The 16,611-nt window shown below is 40.6% G+C and overlaps 1 protein-coding gene across 7 annotated transcripts in view; it reads right to left on the bottom strand.

Moving 5' to 3' along the window:
* The window catches only part of SLC20A2 (solute carrier family 20 member 2), a 57,734-nt gene that overhangs the window by 23,078 nt on the left and 18,045 nt on the right, over positions 1–16,611 (bottom strand). For 4 of the 7 annotated variants that reach the window (XR_004356507.1, XM_032684696.1, XM_032684697.1 and 1 more), the window contains exons 1-5: positions 15,821–15,964; positions 9,493–10,043; positions 4,568–4,708; positions 3,250–3,335; positions 1,216–1,312 (exon numbers count right to left, since the gene is read on the bottom strand). Coding sequence is in view for 6 of the 7 variants with exons in the window: in XM_032684696.1 (XP_032540587.1) it covers positions 1,216–1,312; positions 3,250–3,335; positions 4,568–4,708; positions 9,493–9,781 (613 nt within the window). In the remaining variant the exon portion in view is untranslated. Of the gene's footprint in view, positions 1–1,215; positions 1,313–3,249; positions 3,336–4,567; positions 4,709–9,492; positions 10,044–15,654; positions 15,739–15,820; positions 15,965–16,611 lie in introns of those variants that run through there. The other 3 variants (XM_032684694.1, XM_032684693.1, XM_032684695.1) reach the window with 3 other exon arrangements.

The raw sequence follows: 16,611 nt of genomic DNA, 5'->3' as shown, positions 1-16,611 counted from the left end.
ATGAGGAAAAATTGGTTATACAGTTAATTTACTGTGAAACATCTTGCATATATAGATGATTAGACTTAAGAAAAAGGAATAGTTACGTTACCCTCAAATTGAGAATGTCTTTTTATTAATTTCAGTAATGCTATGCTACGGAGTAGAGTCTACCAACTGCATTTATCTAGTACATCTAGTGTGTCAGGTTTTAGAGAAAACAAATTTTCATTCAAAAAAGGTCACTTTCTAAGCCTACTGTCTGAATTAAGGGCCACGTTCAGGGGTCTATCTTCAACTGTTTGCTCGTTCATGGCACTGGGGCAATAATCTAATCTAAAGACAACATTTAATGACCAGTCTTCAACAAAGTAGTTGAGATCACTGAACATTTTTTTTTCTGAACTCTTTTGCTACAAGTCCATGTTTAAATGTACTCTGCTTAAGTAAAGTTAACTATAAAAATATAAATGCAAATACATAGCCATAAAATGTGTGAATATAAATATACAAATATAAACATAAAATATATAAATTCAAATAATATAAAAATATTAATTCAAGTATAAATAAAAATATGAATAAACACAAACATTTAAGTGCACATAAAATATACAAATATAAAAAAATATAAATTAAGTCCTTCAACTTCATTTCCTTCTACTGAGTTGCAATGAAAACACAACACCAAAGAAAGAAGACGCATTTAATACAGAAACAGGCTTCAGAAACAGGCTTGGGTTTCTTATCATTAAAGGGAAATTAACTAAATTTAAATAACAGTCTCCGTGCCAGACCTACCAGAACAGTGACTCTGCTGATGTCAATGGAGCGACAGCGTTATACTGAGTGCAAACAGCCTACCCCCTCTTATGCCCTGCTCTGAACCTTCTCTCCTTGATGCACATATCTAGAACACCTCTGAGAGCTCAACAAGTACTCAAATTCACAAAGCCAAAGCTGGCAGCTCAGTAATTTCCCTTCCTTTAAAGAGGAGGGTTTTTTGTAGCTGTACTCTTCCCCACTAACCACAGTGAACAGAAGGGTGTCACAAAAACACACTGCACAAATAGAAGCATGTGGGGAGGTGAATGATTTAGTCTTGCCCTTGTTAACTCCTAGGATAGGAGGTAACTCTATGGTGCTGATGGCTACCTGACAGCACACTGGCAGAGCATCCTTATGCACTGTGGGAAGCCTCCCTCCCGTGCCTCCTCCTGTGGATGGCTCACTCACCTGGTGCCCCTGTGTACATGATGGAAAACACATTAATAGCTATGGTAGCAGCATAAAACACTGGAAGTGCACGGAGACCGTTGGGCACAGGGTCTTCCTGCAGAGAAATCAAGGAGAAAAACGAAACATTAGTTGGATTTCACACCAGATTAATGTGAGCATAAACCACCATGAGGAAAACACGTGCTCCCGAGCCAGTGCTTCTGGGGTAGCTTGACACTGTTAAAGGGAACCAAGGGAGACAGGTTGCAGTCTGGCTGCAGACCTGTTGAGCAACCTGGTGGCAGGTTTCTTTCTGTAACCGTGTCCTTAACCATTTTTGTCTCCAAGAGAGGAACCCCTTTCACTCAGCATGACTGAAGGGTGCCAAGAAGGAGAGGGCTTTGATGTTTTGGGGTAAGGCTACAAGCATCAGTGCAGTGCATCCATCTCTAAACCTTACTTCTAACCTCTCGGTTTTGACTGAGACAGCCTGGTACTTTCTACCAGCTAACAGAAATCTCTGAAATAGTAAGTGTCTAGCTGCATGGAACAGGTAACACACATAAAGCGAGCACACAGTGTTTAGCATGCTGCCATGCCTGCTGCCCGCAGCAGCCTCGCAGCAGCCTCGTGCCCTCAGCACTCACAAGGAAAGGCTCAGCTGACAGTGCAGCGGAAATGCACCATGTGAGCCACGGACAAAGCCTTTGTGAGGAGACTGCCTTGGCCTTTTGAGGGCCTCTGAGTGTTTGCAAAGAGCCTGGCGAAGCTGAGGGCTGGCTAATGTGGTTTTGTTTCTTGCTGCCATGAGCTATAAAAGGGAGCTGAGAAAAGGCTGCAGCCACCCTGTGCTGTGCCCCGGTCCCAAAGCGTGATCCAGCATGGGCTGTATTTGCAGGGCCAGTTGCTATTCACAGATACCCCCAACAAGGGCATGAAGCCCTGTAACAGGCCAGAGACTCGCCAGCTAGAAAGCTGCTCTTTTTTTATGCATGCAAACACCACAAGTTTTTTCCTGCTTATGGTAGAAGCTCTACAGATCTTACTACTTTGTGAATGGCACAGATGGCAATAGAAATTCAATGTCCTTAACTTGAACTTTTTCTGCCTCTTGAATGCTTAAATATGTGGCTTTAATACCAGAGTTCATGTATTTTGATGCCTAATTTCTTAAGTTTCTAGGTTTTGAATGCCATAGTGGAACCTTTCCTCATTGTTTATGCAACTTGAGTACTTCTTCATTCAGAGCTGAGTCTGATCAAATCTATCACCTGTTTTTATCACTGACATTTATTTAGATCAGAAATAAAGAATGAAGCTGAGGTTACAGGTGGTGCTATTTATAGCAAAAGAATTAATCCCTCATCTATTTAAGTTCCTTGTATAACTGCTAATATAGTGCCCCTTATTTTAGGTCATTGTCATGTGCTACACTTCCCCATTTTAGCAAGCTGAATGGTGTGAGAGAAATGGAAAAAGCAGATAAAAGTGTTCTGATTTCCAGTTTATGCTGGGTGGCATGTAAGTGATCTTTTGCACTGGAGGTACATGGACTGATGTTATCAGGTCACTAAAACCCACTAATTCAGGTTTCTTGAGAATCTACAAAATATGCAGATGCCCATCTCCTGTTTGATGTGCTGGAAAACCAAAGCTTAAAATTTCACAATTATAAAATGCCAATTAGAGTATCTCCAAGACAGAACTGTTCGGTTTGAATAACAGAACAGCTATTGTGAGGCTAAGTTAATGCCAGCAAGCTTGTACTAATACAGAAGCAATCTCAGTGTACCATCTTCTGACTAAATAGAATATACAATATTAATTATCACATAGCACCTTCTAAGCCTCAAATACTTGTCAAATTACTTACCCCGAGCTTTCAGAACTGCTAAAAGCAAGTACAGTTCAAGTGGCTATTAAAAAAATGACTGGTCTCCTGTGCAAAAAGCAAGCCACAAACTTTCGACTCTGGAAATGCCAGCACTCAAATGGGAGGCTAGAATACAACCTTCATATTAAGCACTCATTACAATAGGGAGATTTCTTTACCTTGTTTAAAATGAAGAATCTAATCAGCACAAAGAGGACTCCAGACATTAAGCCAGATAACAGTGGGGAAATAAACCAAGAGGCAACTGTGTCGAAGAAAAGAAAGAAGGAAACTTGAAATAAACAGTATTCTTGCATAATAGTTAAGTAAGTTGTTAATGAGCAATAAATTTAAAACAGTTCTTGTACAATTGGAATGAATGTTCTGTATGTTTACTTACAACTGATGCAACTCAGTGTCCACTGACATTCATTAAAGTCAAAGTAATGCTAGGCACCATTAGAAACATCAGCCAAAGCATCTCCTGATCATTTTGCAAGTTTAGCAATCAAATTCATCATAAAAGTTTCTTGTAGTTTGAATCAGAGTACACCAAGCAAACCCTGTAATTTCCTAATCACCACAACCACAAGTGTTGCATGCGAGTGGAAAGCAACTGCATTTAGCAGGATGCCATGCTGCTCACAGGGAAGTCTCAATTTCCAATATGCCATAGAAGCACCAACTGTAATGTATAATGCGTGTAAATTTTTTGCAGGCCAGTGCTGCAAATGTCCAGGACTGATTTAACTGAAGTAGGTGGTATAACTCCCACTGATTCCAATAAAACTGGATTAGGGTAGCACTCTGGAAATCTTGTCCAGAGTGATTTATTGTTTGCAGCATGGTGAACAGATTGATTTTGCTATCACTGTAAACTCTCTTCTACTTTCAATAGAATTAAAAAGAATATATGCATTGCTAAAGTTCAAATATATTACCATGTTTTCAGAATCAAATCCTTTTAATACAGGCTTTAGGCTGCACCTCGGATTACAAGGCTTCCAAAACAATAACAAAAAAATCCATCACATCCCTGCTTGGATGTACTGATCTTGGCAATGGGAGGCTGTGAGTTAAACATGTGCTGTATGCCCAGATTTTGCCTCCCTGAAGATGGTGGGTGGAGAAACATGACTCTGGGCATTCACATGACGGCATGCACATTGTTAGAGAGCAAGAACAGGGTAGTATGAGCTGCCACAAAAAGAATTAGAAGAGGAGGAATGTCACCTTGAAGCATGTCTCTGAGGGACAATGTGTCCTCAGCTTAACTCCGAGGAAGTGCAACTTTTGTCTTATCCCTTTCTCCACTGCAGACACACTGCAGCCCTTAATAAACATGGCATCAGTGCACCTTATGAATGACACTACTGGGGTGGAAAATAAGTTAATGAGGGACTGCTATCAGCACAAAGCAGATTTCTGGGAATGTTTTTTTGCAGGCAGTACACACTATTTCATATCCTGTCACACATAAAAGGAGATAGCACTTACCAATCTTGACAAGCTGCATCCACTGGACACCCTGCGTGCCAATTGCCACCAGAGAAAATCCAATCGTAGCACCTACAATACAATGGGTCCCTGATATTGGGAGTTTCAAGAACGATGCAATTAGCTGCCAAACAGCAGAACCTAGAAAAAACCCAACCATATGGTATAAACAACAACAATAATCTAATACAGAAAATTCTTTGCCACATACCCACATTCTTTTAGAAGTGCTGCCTACACTCCACATGCATAACAGAGATCTAAAGAGAGTTTTGTTCCTGTTCTGTCTCTAAAAGCAGATACTAAGACAGTTTAATAGCAGCTTTGAATGCTACATCTTACTTATGACTGTTTATGACTAGCAGCTCTTTACACTTCACAACAGTTCTGCCTTTTTTTTTTTTGAAGGCTCTCAGTATTTACAGCCTGTCTGATTAAATACACAAACTGGTCCCAGCCTGCATCAAGCTTAGAAAACCTTATTCTTGAGAGCTGGATCTGGAAGCCTCCACGTGATCAGTGTGAGAAGGTATTCACCATTTCACTAGTGAACTACCCATGCTCCTAAATTTGGATACTACCAGAGAAAGACTCAGATTGTGGGGCAGAGAGTTTTTATGCCTCTTCTCAACGATGCACAGCCATTCAGAGTCCTCTATAGGAAAAACAGACTGAGGAGGGAATAAGGACTCTCTCAACTGCCTTTATTTGCAGTTCACTGTCGCACTGGAGAAATTCAGAACTGCAGAAAGGTCTTGTCTTAGTCGTGGAATAGCCAAAGATATCCTGGGCATAAGGAAATAACTAAGAGATGGTGGTTAGTGGTCTATAAAGTAATGCAACGTCTGATGTCCCTACAGATGTCCAGGAAGGATGGTGGTCAAGAGTGTAGGGAAGAAAAAAAAGTACCCCAAGTACCACTTTCAGTAGTTAGATCAGACCACATTTGGCCACCAAGCCCTTGAGCATGCAGCTCCATGCTTCAACTCACTTTCACTTCGCAAGGACCCAGGTTTCCTACTCCTCTTGCAGTGGCACTAACCTCAGGACACCAAAATAATTCTGGCAGTGACACAAGCATTCTGTGTACCTCACCTAATATTAGAAAATTCTTAGAAAGATCTCTTCTTCATCTTAAGACTTGATGGCCTTAAGACTAAATCTTCATGTGTTAAGAGGCACCAATGGCAGCAATCAGACTGCCATGAGAGATCCTGAATTTTCTGGATCATGCCACCTCTCTTAACAGATCTGCAGCAGACACAGGTGATAAAGCAGTCACTGAACATAGGCTGTTACCCAAAATTTCAGCCTCCATCCTCAATTCCAACACTAGAAGCTGGTTTGAAGGTCTTGAAACAGAGACATCTGCAAATGGTGATTTGCTGGTATCATATGCAGCTACATTTGGAAGTCAACCAGTTTGTAAAACTGATCTCTCCTGGGGTACTATCCCAAAACAACTGTTACTTCTCTTGCCCTTTAATTTTTTGGCTTATTTTCCCCTGTACTAAAATAAAAATAAATACACTTTGATACCTTTGACATGAACTTAGATACCAGCAAGTGGAAGTGAGGTGAAAGAGAAGTCAGATGGTTACATCTGTAAGGAGTCAAATAAACAGATAGGCCAGCCATAGGTATGTAATTACAAAATACTCAGTCTGAAAAATAGGGAAACACAACAAAGCCACAGCTGCACTGCAAATGTGTAGTGAGGGCTGGGTTTTTTTGTTGGTGGGGAAATAGAGGGATCATGGAGCTCTTTCGTGTTTAAACAACTCAACAGAATCATAGAATCACAGAATGGTTTGGGTTGGAAGAGACCTTAAAGACCATCCAGTTCCACCCCTCTGCCATGGACAGGGGCACCTTCCACTAGATTAGGTTGCTCAATTGGAAACAAACATGAGAGCAAGAGGAAAAGTGGATGGTCTGAGAAGGACAATGCATGATCTAAACAAGTTTAAAGAAGCATATTAAGGAACAGAAGAAAATACAAATCAAGCCAGAGCAGGACTTTCCTCCAGTGTTTGTAGTGCCTTAACTACCTACACCAAAGCTTTAACTCCTCTTTAACATAAAATGTATGTTTCCAGTTTTTACCGTTGCAAAACTAACCTAGGAAGCAGGAGGCTCACTAGACCTGTCACAGAGTCCCAAATTCAGACTCTTCATGCCTGCTGACACCATGGCTGCACACCCTTTCCTCTAATAGCCCCTAAAGAGAGAGGGCTGGCTGCAGACTGCCCTGACCAAGAGTTGCCAGCACCCACTTTTGGCCCAGGGTGCATTTCATGCTCCCCTGGTGCTGAAGGCACCACATCCATTCTCCTGAGGCTCCAGTGCAGTGTGCCAGCCATAATCCCCCATCAAACACCACGTCACCTGCAAGACTAGATTAGTACTTTGCTTTGCTAATCCTGGCTGGGATGTCCTCTCTGTTGGTGGCATCTCCTCAGTCGCACCAGCTGCTGACTACTGCTCACACCAGGACCACTACAACAACACCCAGACAAATCCTGACAACAACCTGACAATTAGTTAATGCTAAGGAAGCACTGCAATTTACTCCCAAAAGCAACAGTCCCTAACTTCTGATCTGCCTAATAAACAACACTTTAATATGCTATGAATTATTACAAAATGCTACATTTTAAAATTTTAATCCCATTGCTCCCTGCATCCTTCTCTCTTAGGAGACAAGGTTGCCCTGAAAATTACCATCTGCTGTTTGCTGCAAGCATCAAAGGATCTTCCATCAACATCTGGAAAGAGGATACAGTGACTTTTGGTCTCTCCCAGACTGTTGACTCATTTAAGCTTCATTGAAATTCAGAAGCTAAATCCATTCGCAAAAACATGATCATGAGGCATGAGAGAACAGGATGGGGGAAAATGCAGAGCAAAAGCAGAAAGAGGAAAGGAAAACATCCAAGAAGGCTCAGAGAAAACACAGAAAAAATATCATACATCCAGAGAAGAGCTGGAGGGGAAAAAAAAATTGAAATCTGCATTTTGTAACTTGTGATTAATTCTGAGATTTAAAATGTGGAATTTCTTCTTAATGCCCTTACTGGAGGAAGGGAATGCAACTGGTCATGAAGTTCACACAGGCTTATGTAAATACGCATGCAAATAAGTTGTTTTCTTTGAGCTTCTGACCAGTTGCCTCTGCAGGGGGTATCTGAGACTTAAAACCTTGCCCTGCCAGGATCAGGATGCCAGAAATAGATACAGAAAAGAAAAAGGACCCTTCCGTCAATGGGAATCATGAGTATCAAGAATGTGCAGGTCACTTACATTTCAGACAGTGAGCTATCTCAGTAAGAAGAGGGCTAAATGATGCAAGTGGAAGTCTGAGATTAGCTCAGATGGTTAGAGCACGTTGCTAATAATGCGAAGGCTGTGGGTTTGATCCCCATATGGGCCATTCCCTTAAAGAGCTGGATTCGATGATCCTTGTGGGTCCCTTCCAACTCAGAATATTCTGTGATTCTGTAATAAAAAACCACCCTACAGTCCAAGGGAAAGACCAGGAACCTGCAGCTGACATTGCAAGATATCAGGAAAGAGGAACTGATGGGGGGGGGGCCCAAGAGCACTCAGTGTGGTTTACGGTGGCAATCTCCCAGAAGGACCATCTAGGGAAGTGGCTGCAGTCCCAGCAGTGATTTCTCACTAACCAACCCCTCTTCCCCTTGGGCAAGGAAAGGTGGCCAACCGCCAGGAGGCTCAGGAGCAGCCAAAGAACTAAGGGAACTACCTCCCCACAGTCAAGCACACAAAGCCACCTCTGACAACTCCAGAAACTGTCACTCAATGTCCATTTTGATCCATTAAAATAAAAAATAATTAAAAAAAAGCTAAAGTTTCCCCTAAGAAATAGCAAAATAATCACATGCAGTAGACCTCTGCACAAATTCACCTATCTCATGTGCAGGTCCTGCCTAAAAACTGTGAGCAGGTTAGAGGGGGTAGGTGGAAATAATATTTAGATCAGGCTTAAGTAGGTTTAAGGAAGAATATTTTTAAGTGGAACATCCCTTTCAAACAGAGGGTGCTGCGATGCTTGTATAAATCACGCCACGAACCTGCCAGACTAAGGAACTGGTGGTGGGATGGAAGGGCTGGCCCCTTGCCTGGGTTGCCTCTCCCACAGTGAAAGGGTTTCCTTCCTGCTGCCTCCTGACCTTTAAAAGCAGGTTTGCTCCTTGAGGGAGCTCTCTAAAAGCTCACAAAGCCTCTTGCATATAAACAAAGACTAAATACTGTGGCTTAATGTTACTTACCTCAGAATATGCTATTTGTTCTAAACTGAGATTTAGTTAACTACCACCAAAAGTAGGGGAATAGACTCTAAAATACAGTAACCTGCTGTCGGTTTGGGTCAGAAAAATTAAAGAGACCTTAAATGTGTGATTATTTATCTTTACTGCTCCCTTAGTTTTGCCATGAGCAAGGGTGAAGTGTACAACTAATTGCAATCACTCAGCTAGACAATCAGTTTAAGCAAATGTGTTTGGATTTTCTGTATTTTTTTTCAAAACAACTCCTTGTACATACTCACTGCAAACTGCTGTTTCTGTAGAATCTTCTGTACAGACACAAATACTATGCTTTCCAATTTTCCATTTACCATCACAAAAATCTCCAAAATAATTTTTTTCAGTATCCTATACATAGATAGGATCCATTGTGTAAAACATTTCTTTTTGTCTATTAGTTATGAACCACTGAAAAATGTAAATTATTAGAAGCATTTAAAAAACATAGGGGACTTAAATAGGAGTACAGGCCCCTGCATTCATACAAGACCAGATGTGCAGATCCAGAAGATGGGAAGACTTAATTAACAATGTTCACAACAAACAGGATGACAAATACACAACAAATGTTACTTGGAATAGGAAAGTGTTACTTACCAACCATTGCACTCACTTCTCCTGCCATCAGCAGTGGGACAGACTCGTTGTACAGGTTAACATCAATGATACCTTTCCGAATTGTTTCTCCTACTTTTGCTCCCAGTAATACTGAGCCAGTGGTTTCAAAAACTGAAGCCAAAATGCAAGCCTGGCGTAAAGTAACGACACCAGAGCCCACAGCCGTGCCGAAAGAATTTGCAACATCATTTGCACCAACCGAAAAAGCTAAAATAAAAGCAATGATAAACCCCACAATGACCATCCACAGGTACTCATCCATTGCCATCTTTCCCCAAACCGTAGATTAGCTTCCCCTTTGCAAATAGTTAATAGTCAAGGCTGGAGGGCACCGCAACGGATTTGGAAAGCAGATTTCTTGTAAACAATGAGTTCTCTCTGGAAAGTGCTGGGTAGTGTTAGAATGTGAAGAAACTGCTAACTGCTGATTTTCAAACTACTATAAATACTGTTCATTTGGCTGCCTTCGGTCAGCAGTGAAACACATTCCATATTTTGCTCCCAAACCGGTACAACTGCGATGTTCTGTCCTGCAACAGAGGAAAAAAAAAAGAAAAAGAAAAAGAAAAGAAAATTAAAAAAAAAAAAGAATACTCAGCAGAGCCCATAACAATGCGCGTTTTCAGAAGTAAACAGATGACTTAAACCCACTAATGGGGTCCTACCTCAGCATGTGACTGCTCTAATCATAAAGCAATTCAGAAAAGATTCAAATTAGGTCACCTCCAAAGCAATATGTTTCTTGCAATATCACTGACCAAGAAAATCTTTTGAGCAATTTAAAAGGATTTAGAAAGTTTGGGAGTTTTGTTTGTGCTGCATTTACTGAGCAGAGCAATAAGCCCTCTTTCTGGCAGGAGGATTCTTCTTGGCTTTTTGTACCCAGTGAATATAAGACATACCATACAGCCTGAGTCCCAGCTGATATATATCACCTAGCTTCACTGATCTCAGCAGAGCTCTCAACATTTTATCAGATGCAGCCATGGATGCACTCCTTTGAAAAATTATTTTATATACATGTCTGTCTAGGAAACACCACTGAAAATACTCTGAAGAGCATTAATCTGTTGCTGTTATCACATCCCATGCAGTAAGAACACCATTTTGTTTCAGCTTTTTAGTCACTGAAACAGCGCAGTAATTTCAATATTTCCATGTATCCCTACTGGTTTACAGAAGTCTATTAAAAAAGCGCAACTAAAACATCGAGCGCTCTGCTCTTTCCTACAGATACTTATCGATTACTGTTATTATATTCAAACCATTGTCAAAGATACCTTTTAGTATTTCTTTTTCATAGCTTCAGATTTATGACCGTATTTTGAATTAGTCTAATCTGATAAAAGAGTGAGCTCTTTCAAACCAAAAAATTGACAGAGAGAAAGGGAATTTAAAAAATAAAACCTTCACCATCCAAAAGACTGTTAAACAGAGTGATAAGGCCCACAGTGACATCAAGATGGTCAAAAGCTAGAAGCAAATTTTCCCAAACCACCTGTCTCCTCCAAGGGCTAATTCTCTTCTCTTCACAGCCACCACAGACATCGCGTGGTAAGGGGTTAAATGAATGCAAATGTGCATCAGACAACTCCACATGTTTTAAGAAGCACCTCTAGAGATCAGGGGATATCAGATTAAAAGCCCTGAGCCCACCTCCTGCTTGCTCAGTTTCCTCACAGTTGCTTCAATTTCATGCAGTATTCCCACATGTAGAGTTTCAAGATCATGCTTAATTTCTTTTCATGACCCAAATGCAATATAGGTCCTGCGGTAGTGAAGAGTAAGGGTCCTCTGAAATAATGGCAAAATTAAAAATTAAAAGAGATTTTGCATATTCCTGAGATGCTGGATACTTGAGAACAACCAACAGGAAAATACCACATTTATGCATAAGTGTTTCCTAAAAAACTCTTAAACTGATGTCAAGGATTGATGCTTTCTCCACCTATACATATTCAGCAGAAAAGATGTCCCTGTTTCTTTTTCCAGGCTCCAAACTGGCTGAACAACTGTTGCTCCAGTCTTTTCCAGACATGGAGCAGACATAAATCCTTGAATGCCTTACACTCTAAAATAACATTTCAGAAGGTCTTAACGGCTAAAAACATTTGTATAAGGATTTTTATACTATGAGATAACATGAGAAAACAAAGCACCAAAGCACGTTTGCTGCTTGAAGACTTGCTGCCTTTTTATAATTCATGAGCACTCAGCCCATTGAGTGGAAAATGACTTGACAGTGACAGAAAAGGCTAAAGATATTTGGAAGAAACAATTATAGTCAGCACTTGTTTGCCTCTGAAGGAAGACAAAATCCCACTAAATGCATTCATCAAAAAAATTCTATTATGTATATCAGACTTTTGCTAGGAGATGAAGTTCTGTAGTAGGGTCCTTCCTTGATCCTGGAGATTAATGATTAAATTCCCCACCCTGTGTGGATTTACACAGTACCTTTGCCAAGTTAGCCTCGGTGCCCCAGTTTCTTCTCCTGAAAATGGGCAAAGCTGACTGAGATCCATGCATGCATCCACAGACTCTGTGATTATATGAGACCCATTCCCTTTGGACAAGCAAGATGAAAGCACACCCATATTCCCAACAGAGATCTGTCTTTTCTGTACTTATCAATCAACCTACCAATTTACTGTGGTGACCCAATTTCTGGGATAAGGAAGAGCAGGGGGATTGTGACATTCCCCCACCGCAACAGAGTTCATGGGACAATGTTTGTCAAATCTGGCTCCTCCAGCCACAGCAAGTTCCTGGAGCTTCCAAAATAAACCACTAAGTCACAAGGTTGCCTTTATTAGATTCCCTGGGAAAGGGTGGAGAGAAATCCTCCAAATGGTCCCAAAGAAATTAAGACTTCAAGTGTGTGTATGTGTGCTCCTAAAATGCCTCATGAAGGCCAAAGGGTATCCAAAAGTCAGTGGGGCTTTTGGTAAACAGCTCAGAGAGGCAGCTACATAAGCACCCTCCCTGCAAAATGGGATATATGGCCTCGAGAGAAAAGGATGTCTTAAGTAAGAAGTCACCCCTCCTGTCATTTTATCAAGGTGATGGTTCAAAATAGAGCTTCCTCCAAAACTTGGGAGGCTCAACTTGATGTCCATGGCATTGATACAAGGAGCAGAGCACAGCAACAGACAAGTCTTGTTTTTAAGAAGATGAAAATCAAAAGGAAAAAAGGAATAAACACACATTTATAAACTAATATGTGAGCTTCCTTTGAATGGCTAGGTGTTACTACTTTCAAACTTAAAAAACAGTAAGAGATTTTAAATGCTTATAAAGAAAGAAACAGAACGAAAAAAGGCACATCTCTGAGAAAGTTTTCAGAAATGCAAAATATCCTGCAAAGTAGGCCAGTAACTAAATACAGACTAAATCTTGTACCACGCTTCTTTCTAAAGCTCAAAATACATCTGGCATGCTCAGACACGCTGAGCAATGCCCCTCATCACCTAATCTAACCGAAGAGCCTGTGGTATTTCATGTTGTTATTGGGATGAAAAAGAAACTGGGATGGAAAAAACACCATGCAGCAGGGAATGGCAGGTGATCTGCTCTATGTGTGACACCTGGAAGTCATTAGCCTCTTTCCCTCCTGTGCTCATTTATATTTCATCAATGTGCCCTTATGTAGCGCAAATGCAATTCAACCTGACCTGCTAGATGACGGGAAACCCTTCTGTTTATCTGTGGGACCAATACCCCCTCTGCAGTCAGGTGCACTATGCTACAGCAGCAGACTCTGGGTGGAAAAGTTTGTTTTCCTATTTAGGCTTTGGATAACTCTTCCAGACCCAGCCCAGCCTGTTCTGTAGTGGCTGTGCTGCAAATTCACACTTGGGCATTAGCAGGGCAGAGGAACTGAGTTAGGACTGGGGAGCTGCAGGACCTGAGGCTGGAACATGCATCTCTGATGGCTATTAGAAGGAAGGGAAATGTGAAGGAAGATGACATTTCAAGTTGTAAGAAGCTAATTCTGCATTAATGCAAGACTTCTAGCTAATAGAGTTTTCTTATGATCCATAATCAGCGTACCATACTTAGGAGGTCTGAGTGAAAGCTTTTTAAGAGGACTTAGAAACTTACAGAACTTGCATCTCAGTGAGAAAAATTTGATTTTTGGAAATGCTAAGCACGTCCCTCTGCCTTGCTGGCAGATGATCCAGACACCCCCCTCGGACTGTATTTTGTTGCTAACTAAACAGCTTGTTATAACTCTGTCAACACAGAATGCTATTTCTTCCCTAAGGGAGAGATGAGAAAAAAACCTAGGTAACGAGGCACCTTGATTCATGCACAATGACAAGTGAATCCTCAGGAAAAAGTTAGGAACTCATGGTAATCACAAGATCATTTTAGGACATGTTTATAGATGGACATTTACTAAGACAGCTCTTCTGGAAGCTATTCATGGTACACTTCTGAGTCTAGACAAGATTTTAGTGAAAAAAGTAATACTAAATTTGCAAACCAAAGATGACAGGGGTTTTTTGGGGGGAGGGAGGCAGTCTACTAAACAAATTGCTGCTAAAGAGAATGCAGAAGTATCCAACAGCAGGGATGAATGGATAAATAAAAGCTCTGGACTAAGTTCAAAGTCTTGGAAAGCAATCAGAGTGCATTACCCACCAGCAATCCAACTGTATGACATAAAGGAAACAAACAGAGATCCCATAAATATCTTTTAATCTTCTCTTTGCAGAAAATTGGGGAAGAAACCTATTGCACTTGTGAAACATTGAAAGGTATGTAGCTCACACCATATATAAATCATGCTGCATGCAGCTCTTCTACTCTCAGAAGTTGCCCCACACTGCAGCTGAAAATTTTCCTCTGCTCTGGACAGGACAGGGATTCTGCAAGGTCCCACTTTTAAGTGATTTGTTGTTGTCTAAGTATGAGGAAAAATCAAAAGACAGCAGCTAGTGCAGCATTTCTCAAGATAACTCCTACAACTACTCCACTTTGCATTATGGCAAGGCAGACAAGGGAGGATAATTTCTTTTCCCCCGCCGTGTTCAACACAGCAGACGTTTCATGATCAACAGTGGCACTGAATTTATACTGACAGGCAGGTTCACTTTCAGTTACCAGTGGCTGAAAAGTCTGTCTAAAATGCTTACCAGACAGCAGCTTCTAGGAGGTTAGTCCATACCTCTCTCACTTCTGAATGTTGTTCTTTATGTAAAACCGATCTGTCAGGCTGCATATAAACTCAGACCAGATCTAGCATTCCAGTCTATTGGTACTAAACACAGCACTGCTTAGAAACCAAACATGATGTATAACCAAAGCTACTAACATCGTTCATATCAATAGTCTTTATCATTTCCAGTTCATGCTCGGGCCACAAGGCTCACAAATTACTTACTTTAAATTACCAATGCTACATTCATGATAAGAAAGGTGGTATTAATTCAAGTGGTTCAAGTCTAAGAACATCCCTATATGGTTCTAAATTACATGCACAGACTTGTCACAAGGCCAAGCATTATGCAAGTTTAATGCTTCAGTACACAAAAAGCACTCTCGACTTACTATTAAAAAAATCAATTATCATATCTGCAGAAGGAGATTTTGTATTAATCAGTTCCTATTTTAACACATTCACAATGTGTTTAAGCATACTTCACATTACTACTTGATATGGAAACAAGACTGAAGTTGATAGCTTTCCAAGGATTCACATCCACTTTAACATTGTAGAGGGACTGTCACTGTCAGTTCTCAAAACTTTCAGAGGATGCTTTCTTTTCTTAGTCCCTATCAACCTTTGTTCCCACCACTGAAAGGTCAAAAATGCATATAAAATATTTAGTATGAGATTTGTTGCTGAAAACATTCACTAAAAAGACAAGACAGCAGACACTTTAAAGAGCAGTTCTACAGACAAGTAAGATAGGTAAAGTATCAACAAGTTACTGTGCATCTGCAGATAAATATTTTTTTCTCTAATTAAAGCACAATTTGATCCTTCAGTAACTGAACGAAGTCTTTCTTATAAGCAAGTAGTTTTTATGATTCAACAGACTTTCAAGATTCATTCAGAGAAAACAAGAGTTCATGGTTACAAAAAACATGTTTTACAAAAGAAAACCATGCAGAGAAGTCTTTAAAACTCACCCAGTATTTAAAAGCTGTTTCAAAAGAAAAAGAGCTAAGTTCTTCCAGCAACCTTCCCTCCTGATTGTAAATACAGGTTGAAGTCTAAAATAGACATCCTATCATTCAGCACAGTCACATCTGAACATGCAAATTTCCAGAGGGTAGAAAGAGGGCTATAACTTACACCAGGCAGTCCGGGCATAAAATTCACTCCGGCACAGGAGAGTACACAAGACAACACCGAGAAGCATCAATGCGAGTCCAGAGTCTTATTCAGTAGGTGAAAATCTGCCTCCTCTTAAGCAAAGAATTCTGCTGGGGGTGGGCACTGATAAAACACAACACTGCGTCACGACTGCACTAGTGAGACAAACCAATCCAATGAAGCTCATATTAAAAGCAACAAAACGTTCCTTTTTTTTCCCCCCCCCCAAGCATAAGCATAGACAAGAAAGGAAATCTCATTTTTGACCATCAGCTGAGCATTCTGGTGAGATCAGGTACTCTCTGAGGAGTCACAGATCTTCTGTTTGCAAGTACACTTAAATGCACTTTTAATTCAAGCACATGTGAGGGTAGGATACATAGGTCCAATTTGGGAACGATGTTGCATGCTTGCTACTTCATCCATGTCAGTAGAGGTCTCACAGGCTATGCAGACTGCAGAAAGTTAAAGATGTGCAGAGTTTTGACTGGATCAATGCCTAAGCAAGCAACTTCACTTTCAACAGTTCAGCCTAAATTACCCAATCCAGATTCCTTCAACCACTTTCCTTTAAGTGGGAAACATTTCTGCATGTAAGTCAAGGCAAAACTAATGTTTGCCTAAAACCACCCAGTTTAGCTTTATATAAAACATTTGCTTTAGACGATATAATGCAGTTAAGCTACCATATTCAGCAAAAAGGAATGTAAATCAAAACTGCATTGTCACTGTTAAATATCTGACAGACAAAAATTTATTTGGACACATTT

Source organism: Chiroxiphia lanceolata, chromosome 4 (assembly GCF_009829145.1).
Source record: "Chiroxiphia lanceolata isolate bChiLan1 chromosome 4, bChiLan1.pri, whole genome shotgun sequence".
NCBI classification, from domain to species: domain Eukaryota; kingdom Metazoa; phylum Chordata; class Aves; order Passeriformes; family Pipridae; genus Chiroxiphia; species Chiroxiphia lanceolata.
This window is presented reverse-complemented; position numbering and strand designations above follow the sequence as displayed.